The 8761-nt window shown below is 41.7% G+C and overlaps 1 protein-coding gene across 2 annotated transcripts; it reads left to right on the forward strand.

Moving 5' to 3' along the window:
* The first annotated feature begins 757 nt into the window (after positions 1-757).
* Positions 758-8338, forward strand: SPRY3 (sprouty RTK signaling antagonist 3). Of its 2 annotated transcripts, XM_037734141.1 has the most exons (3): positions 788-902; positions 1003-1178; positions 6840-8338. In XM_037734141.1, the coding sequence occupies exon 3, from the start codon at positions 6946-6948 to the stop codon at positions 7810-7812; it is 867 nt and encodes a 288-aa protein (XP_037590069.1). In that variant the 5' UTR covers positions 788-902; positions 1003-1178; positions 6840-6945; the 3' UTR covers positions 7813-8338. The 2 variants fall into 2 exon arrangements, with proteins under 2 accessions (XP_017371715.1, XP_037590069.1); XM_017516226.2 differs by having other exon boundaries at positions 758-1178.
* The last annotated feature ends 423 nt before the right edge of the window (positions 8339-8761 follow it).

Consider the following 8761-nt stretch of genomic DNA (forward strand, 5'->3'; position numbering starts at 1 on the left):
CTTCATCTTATTGAAGCTGCAATCACTCTGCAGAGGCTGAGTAGATTGGTAGAAATATGATTGGCAAAGATATTTAAATGAGACCTCCTTAAAATTGTTACTCTCCACCCCACCCCCATTTTCCTTTAAATTTTGTTTCAGTCATTACCCAGGGACAGGATACAGAGATTCCTATGGGGAGTTTTAATGGGTCGATTCAATTTCATCTGGATGACGCCACTTAGCCAAGCATTAAGAGCCACAGCTCCGGGAAAGCAAACGACAGAGAGAGGGGGAGAGAAAGAAATAACAAGGAGCAATAAATCCCTTCTTTCCCATCCTTCCCTATAACCCATTCACAAGACCTCCAGAAATCATCTACATTCACAAAACAGCCGGTTAGCTACGCTGAACACTCTCGCTCCCTGCCCCCACTGCAGATTATATACCAACACACCCTGAGCCATATAAATAATCACACAGTGGCGGCATCTATTGCTCCGTAGAGATACCCTGTGTCTACAACAGCAGTTTCTGCTGCTTCTGTTCATCTGTCAAATTGGAGGAGAGGGAGGCCGAGGTGGAGGCGGAGGCGGAGGCAAAAGAGAAGGAGGGGGAGGAGGTAAAGGAGGAAGCAAGGGAGGAGGGAAAGGGGAGGGCAAGAGGAGGGGAAGGAAAATACTGGAGGAGGAGGGGGAAAAGAAACAGGAGGAGGAGGAGAAGGGGGAGGAGAAAGAGGCGGAGGAGGAGGGGGAGGAGAAACAGGAGAAGGAGGAGGAGAAAGAAGAGGAGGAGGAGAAAGAGGAGGCGGAGGAGAAAGAGGAGGAGGTGAACAACTTACCCTGCTGAGCTTTCTTTGGGGAATACGTGCATCAAGATTTAGATCTGCCTGTAAAATCTATACAAAGTATATGCCACTACAGGTCTGACTCGCCCCCTCCCCCGTTTTTTTGTTTTGTTTTGGTTTGTTTTTGGTTTTGGTTTTTTATTTTTATTTTTTCTGTTTTCTCTGTTGTGTCAAAGAACAACACAGAACTATCTCTGTTTCTGGCTCCACTGCCTGCCAGTGAAGGAGTTTTCATTCAGACTTTCCGAAGAGAGGTGGAGAAACCTGAAGACTCAGGAGAAGAAATCCTTTGAGCCAGATGGAGCATTAGTTCTTCTGCTTTTTCTCAGCATGGATAAACCTTTTCCTCAAGGTAAGCCATAGAAATTAGCTCTTAAAGACCCCAGAATTCTTTCTATGCAATGCACAGATTGCCATTCATTCCAGGCATCCTGTGCTGTCTCTGTGTGTGCGTGTGCGCGCGCGCGCCTGCGCGCGCGCGCGCAAGCGCATGAATAAAATAAAAACCCCTTAAATTATATTAAAATAAATCAGCTCTTGCAGAAAACTATCCATATTGGAAATGTGTTAATCAAAATAGATTTTCAAAATAGTCTTTTTGTAGGAGAATGTCAATTTAATTTCTAGCCTGTTAACCTTTAAATGCATTTTGGTACTTGTCTAAACCTCTCATAACGCAGCCTAACCACCCAAGCTGAGGACAGAGAGAGAGCCCGTGCTAAGGCCAGTCTGGCTGCCCAGCGGGCATCCTGTCAGCGTGGGGCTAGCCTGCTATTGGCTCACAAGTCTGGGCTGTGCATCGTTCAGATTTCATCACATCACCTTGCCCTGGGTAGAAATGGCGCAAGCTGACACGGCATAACCCCCCACTTACATTGAGTCAGAGCAATGATTTAGAAATCTCTGGATCTGTGCCTGGGTACGTGTGCACATGTCTCTGTGTGGCATATGGAAATTTTGTCAAAAGTGAGAACCTGTGAGCATGTCTAGTTAGCCAATAGGCATTTGATAGGACCTAGGGCAATGGTTTACTGCACACTCACTTCCATGCAGTTAATTATAATTATCGTTCACCTCTGCATGCTGCAAACCAAGTTGGATGAACAGAAAACAAACCTTGAACTCTTAAGCAGAAAATCTGTTTTTAAATGCAAACTGTTGTTGCTTTTCTGGGACTATTAAAACCTCGCGGTAACATGATGTGTTATCACATTAATTTGGATATATCAGGTGTTAAATCATGTTCCCCAAAAGTCAGCTGCATTCATAAATACAAATAAGGCACAGGCTAGCAGTTTATCCACAATGAAATATTGGTCTTGCTCTCTTTGCCTCTAAACAAATATATACTAAGACATTTCTATAACGTTCTATATATTTTGTCTCTTTGTGTTCTGTTTTTAGGTCTCTCTAGCTGTGAAACAGTCTAGATAGTGATCTGAGTTACTTGGATTTGAAGATATTTATAAAGAGTTGAGGAGTTGAGTAGTGAGGAAGTAAAGAACCTAAAGGAAAGGAGACTAATTCTTCCTGAAAGACTTTTGCAACAGAGAAATGCAATCAACAAACCCAACATAAAATTTAGAGCATCTGGACAAGAAAGGCCTTTAAAACCCCTCCTTTTATACTCCCTCATTTTGCAGATGAAGAAACTGAGGACCAGAACATAGGTCATTTGCCTACAGCCACACAGCAAAGTAGAGCAGCATTAGGACTAGAACTTAAATTTCTTGTGTCATATAAAAGGATTTGGGTTTTTAAAAAAGATTCCTACTTCTTACATGAACAACCAGCTTCTTAGCATTTTCCTCAGAATTAGAAGTACGTGAACTCATTTGGTATTACAATTTTTCCCTGTATCATTCATCACTAAAAGACCTATATCTTTAAAAATTCAAGGTCTTAAAACTGCAAGACTCCCTGGTTTGAAATAAACTGCTACGAGTCTTAATGAAACCTTTAAAGTAATGAATAGGACTAGGGTAGCAAAGTGACAAGTTAAGAGTTAAATGTGGTGAGAACCTGGCAGCTCCAGCAAGATGTATGTGGTAGGAGGGAGGCCCAGTCAGTGGCAGAGAGGTTAGTAATGTAAACTATATACAACTTGGTATTTGTAAGGGGGGAGTGCTTTGATAGAGATGCAAATGCTTTTGCACAGAGAGGGATTTTTAGAGAGCAGACTTTGGAACAGTAGAACTAAGAAAACATATAACACCATAGCAGAAATTCCCCCTATGTTTGCTTTCAGTTATTCTGAGAAGGAGTGTATATAACAGCAGAGCATAGAAAAAATCAACACACCTAAGAGCTGTTACACAGTAAGGTACAAAACAGCATTGAACCCACGGGAGTGGGAGAAAACAGAAGCCAGGCTCTCCTCTTCCCCCCTCTTCTTTGAAATCAACATTGAGTCATACTGTATCAGAAAGGATTTACCATAGAAATCAGAACTGTCTTAAGGTGTTGGCATAGAAGGGCTTTGGATAGGAAAGTTTTCAACTTTATTCTCAACATGGCAGACTTTAGGTTCCAGAGAAAAAATACATTTTCTTTCATTAACAAACATTAGCATTTCTTGAATGGGCTTAGCTTTCTAGTCCCTAAATTGGCATAAGAAAAGAATTTTTTTTAGGTTGAACATGGCAAATTCAGGGCTACAGAAAAACTGTTTAGAAAGCTATGAGCACCTGGCCAGACAGACCGGGATGGGAGTGGGTTTACAATGCATCATTCATTACTGCAGAGGCACTACGTGACAAAAATCACTAGATCCCATCAATGTGCAGCCAAGACCTGTAATCACCTTTGCTCTTACTTAATAATATGTGATGTGTACATCCTCTCTCTCTCTCTCTCTCTCTCTCTGTCTCCCTCTCTCTCCCTCTCTCTCTCTCTCTGATTCCCTCTTTCTCTCAACAGAATATGGAATTGACCAACTGCACAGTCAGTTTCTTAACTGTTGCTCACAATGAATGGCTCTTTAATGGGTGGATTTCTGAATCATAAACATTCATGTAGTGGTAGTTTTTCATCTAGTCTATGTGCTGCAGCAGTGTCTTTCCTATTCCCTTCTCAACATATTTTCCCTCATACCTTCCTGTACAGTATCTATTTCAGTTTATCCCATTAGCCAGATCAGATTCAGCACGTCTGGAATGGCAAACAATTTATTGTCATTCAATCCTTAAATCCTACTCAACACCCTGATTTTATTCAGGTCCTACTGCCAACTTCCACATTAGATCCCAGAGTCTATTTGAATAAAAGATTCTACAGAGCATGAAGAAACCTTCTAAGTTCATCCTGTCAGTCCCCTTACCTGTAAGCAAGACAGTACATCATTATTTTAGACTGATGCCCACAGCTTCCTTTAATCATCCAACCAAGCATCTCCACTTATCAGTCTTGCAGAAATCTAATCAATATTCAAATACAGGTTTTCAGCCTAAACACCATGTACCCTTCTGCTCCCTAGACAGGATCCCCTTTGAAAATAATTCTCATTATTTGTTCTGAGTCATTTATATTATGACCTAGATTCCTCCCAGCTTAGCTTTCAACCTTCTGGGCATGTCCCTGAGGTGCCTAGTGACATCCCTGGAATCCTGTCTTTGGAATCTCACCTGTTTATCTCCTGTAACTTTGAGACCTTATAAAGCTTCCTTTAAATCATTGCTTCCTGGAATTTTCAATATGTTTTGAATCTAGTTTCCTTTGGAAAATCAATGAGTCTAAATTATTTTTGGCACGTATATTATTGTTCTTACAGTACAAAGGACTTACAGGGCTCTACATATCCTTTAGCTGATCAATGGGACATAAATCTATTTCTCATAAATTTGTCAAAAGACTCTCCCAGTCCCAAGTTCCTACATTTACTACCCTCCAAGCCAAATGAACAATGTGTCCTTTTTTATTTGGGTGTCTACATGAAAGCTCCCTGTTCCTTTCCAATTCTGAGACTATGAATCTATAAAGACACAGCAAAGATAGAGGTGGCAGTTTGCATGAGCCTTTGAGTGCAAGTAAATAAAGGAAACATACAATTTACTTTTGAATGCCCAAATAACTAAGGGCACATTTCCCACCTTACTGTCAAGGACTTGGAGATGTAGAAGATATGGATGAAAAGAATTATTTTGTAAAATTGTGTAGATATAGAAGGAAATACAGACCATAATGGGTCAAGGTCCTTCAAGATCACCTTGTTCACTTCACATATATATCCTTCAGTTTCACATAGATGGTAAAACTGAGGCCCAAAGAAAGCAAGCGATTTGACAAAAATGACATAAGTATTTGAGTCTGAGAGTTTCTATAATTTTTATTTGCATTCTTTTGTGCTGCATTTATTTAACATCAAAACAACTAGGTAAAAAGTAAAATTTTTGTCAGATTGGTTGATGTGATGTGCTAAAAAAGTTATTTTTAACCAAATTAATTATTTTCAAAACACGAACAAATATAAATTCAGCTAATCAGATTTACATGAATATATAGCCTTAAAAGTCAACTGAGTCTGGTCATATTATTAGCCACTGAATCCTTTATGAACTGTATCCTTGTTTTTCCTGTTATTGAGCTTTGGGCCCATTTCAGTGTCGTGTTTGCTTGCTTATGGAAACCTAATCAAGCACCATCCTCTCTCACTTGTTCATTTCTATTATTCATTCAAGCTATCCATCACATACAGTAGTGTGAGTAATTGATCTATTTTGAGGAGGCCTGAAAGCTGATGGACCTCAAATATATACTTTATTCATGCTACTGTTTCCTAGGTCCTAATGCCTCCAGCATGTTTCCTGGATTTGTGTTGAGGTTTCCTCAGGTACACATTTTTGGCTCTTCAGTCTTCTAGGTGGTGTGATACTGCAGTCCACTATTTGTACAATATTTTCCCCATGGTCATCATTGTCAGCTCTAGGCTTGGTAAAATTCTTCAGGGAGTGACCAGCCAACTCTTCCTGATTGTGGTATGATGGAAATGCAAGCATATGCTTTCTAGATATTCAGCCTAGCTTAAATATGGTATAAGAATGTCACTACTCTTTAAGAAAGTCGGTTTATTGTGTAAGGTAGTGATAGAGAAAAGAAGTCCAAGCAGATTCTGCTTGGTAAGTCCCATCAATATGGAGTTGACTCCAGGTAGCGATAGGTATAATTACAGATAAGTTTTGAAATAATTCAGGACTTGTCTTCTATAGTTCCTTGATCCCCAGTATTACTCCCACATGTACAAAAGTTTGATTCTGGAGCCACCATTCCATTTAAAAAGAATCACCTCCTTAGTAAGTTAAAGCAGCCAATAAGGTGAGGAGAACTGCAAGATGATTACTCTTCGCTTTCTTATGCCCTTGAGAAGGCTTTTTTTTCCTACCACACTACAGACAGCTTAATTCCTGCCCTCTGTGTGTTTGCTGTATCTCTGCCTTTATTGCATTCTCCTCACTTGCCTGTATTCACTGAATCAAGTAATGTCCTTTCTCATCTGTTTATTTCTGCTTATCATAAATTACACTGAAAAGATAATTTTGATTGGTTATGTATATATATATATATATATTATATATATATATATATATATATATATATATATGAGCAACTTCTAGTGTAGACTTTTGAGGTTTTCTCTTCTGCTTCAGCATTGCTTCACAAAATAGCCTTTGCATTTAATATTATGTTCCATTTGTATTAGAATTCTGATGCTCAAGGATTAGATGTCTCTGCCAGCAAATACCTGAATGAGCTAGCTGCTCCTATAAAACTTGGCATTTGATGGAATACAAAAAGAATCAACTATCTGATCTTTGTTCCCAAACTTCTTTATAGTCTGCATGGGATGATCAGATTTGGCTATAAAGAGGTAGGTGAGGTTAATTACAGAATAAAGGTGTAGCATGAAGGTTACTATAAAGTAATTGAAGGTAGTGGTGGTGACAGGGCCTGAGCTTTTTCTTGCAAAGAACTTATGCCTGTGTGTTCTCATTTACTGTTTTTATTCCTTGTCTCCTAGGATTTTTTCATGTGCCCTGAGGTCCATGTAACTGCAAGGGCTCCTCTTTATCACCATAAGTGCCACCCTGACCTAAAACCACTCAGAGCTCAAAAATCAAGTCAAAATGGATGCTGCGGTGACAGATGATTTTCAACAAATTCTGCCTATTGAACAGCTGTGCTCTACTCATGCTAGCAATGACTATGTGGAACGGCCTCCAGCCCCCTGTAAACAGGCCCTCTCTAGCCCTTCCCTTATTGTGCAAACCCACAAGTCTGATTGGTCTCTGGCTACCATGCCTACTTCTCTCCCCCGCAGTCTCAGCCAGTGCCATCAACTGCAGCCCTTGCCTCAGCATCTGAGCCAATCTAGCATTGCCAGCTCAATGTCCCATAGCACCACTGCCTCTGATCAAAGGCTCTTGGGCAGCATTACACCCTCACCTTCAGGCCAATCCGTCATCCGAACACAGCCTGGAGCAGGGCCCCACCCAAAGGCTGATGGTGCTCTGAAGGGAGAAGCTGAGCAATCTGCAGGGCACCCCAGTGAGCACCTTTTCATCTGTGAGGAGTGTGGGCGCTGCAAGTGTGTCCCCTGCACAGCAGCTCGCCCTCTCCCCTCCTGCTGGCTGTGCAACCAGCGTTGCCTTTGCTCTGCTGAGAGCCTCCTTGATTATGGCACTTGTCTCTGCTGTGTCAAGGGCCTCTTCTACCATTGCTCCACTGATGATGAAGACAACTGTGCTGATGAGCCCTGCTCTTGTGGGCCTAGTTCTTGCTTTGTCCGCTGGGCAGCCATGAGCCTCATCTCCCTCTTCCTACCCTGCCTGTGCTGCTACCTGCCTACCCGTGGATGCCTCCATCTGTGCCAACAGGGCTATGATAGCCTCCGGCGACCAGGCTGCCGCTGCAAGAGGCACACCAACACTGTGTGCAGAAAGATCTCTTCTGGTAGTGCACCCTTCCCCAAGGCCCAGGAAAAGTCTGTATGACCTTCCCACAAGGTGGATTCAGAGGTTTTCTCCTTCTAGCCCCCAACAGTAAAGCATAGGCCTCATCTTTGGAGAAGGGGAGGAGTGATAAACTAGCCAAAGTTAGGGCCTCTCCTCTTTTGTTCCTGCAGTGTCAGGGGAATGACCAAGTACATCCTGGTGCAGGATGCCTTGTTCTTTCTCATAGTATCTATCCCACTCCTCTTCAGTCTTTTTACACCCCGCCAGCTCAGCCCTTAGGGCTGTCATGGCAAATTCAGGTGATATATAGGTATGAGGTTTGAACACTGAGGACTGACAGGGCCAGCAACGTGGAGGTTTAGGGGCTCCCCAATGTAATACCTCTCGATGCAGGCTCTGATTGTCACTCTGTTTTCCACTGTGCCTTTGGAAGCTTTCTTCTAATATGGTTTTCACAGGTATATGTGGAACAGCGTTCAACCTTCCAGGGAATATGACCCCTTCTCCCTGTTACTGCCCTTCTCTTCTTTACTCCTCTCTCCTCTTTATTCTGTTCTGTATTCCTTTCCCCTTCACTCTCACCTTCTCTACTTTTACTTTTTCTCTTTCTTCTTCCCTTTCTACTTCTCCCCTCCTTTTTCAGACTGATCCTTTCCCTGCCTGTATTTCTATCTCATTTCATCCATATTTGTCTCCCTCCACTTGTCCCTCTTCCTCTAACATGTCCAAAAGTGCTGTTTTTCCATAGATGTTTCCTTAGACACCAAACTTTGCTATGCTACACTATTTACTAATTTTTATTAAGGGAAATGGATTACTGTAATGAACTGATCACTAGCAATAGTCTGTATCCCGATGTGTGTGTGTGCTCACAATCACGCTCACCTGTTTGTGAGCACATGAGGCAAAGTTATCTTACATTTCCAGGTTTAACTAGTTGGAATTTTTCTCCCTGTCTCAATAATCAACTTATCATACTGACAGATTC

Source organism: Cebus imitator, unplaced genomic scaffold (assembly GCF_001604975.1).
Source record: "Cebus imitator isolate Cc_AM_T3 unplaced genomic scaffold, Cebus_imitator-1.0 Scaffold576, whole genome shotgun sequence".
Lineage (NCBI taxonomy): Eukaryota > Metazoa > Chordata > Mammalia > Primates > Cebidae > Cebus > Cebus imitator.

Coding starts and splice junctions, on each gene's coding strand:
- SPRY3 (XM_017516226.2), top strand. CDS start 6,946: ATGGATGCTGCGGTGACAGATGATTTTCAACAAATTCTGCCTATTGAA.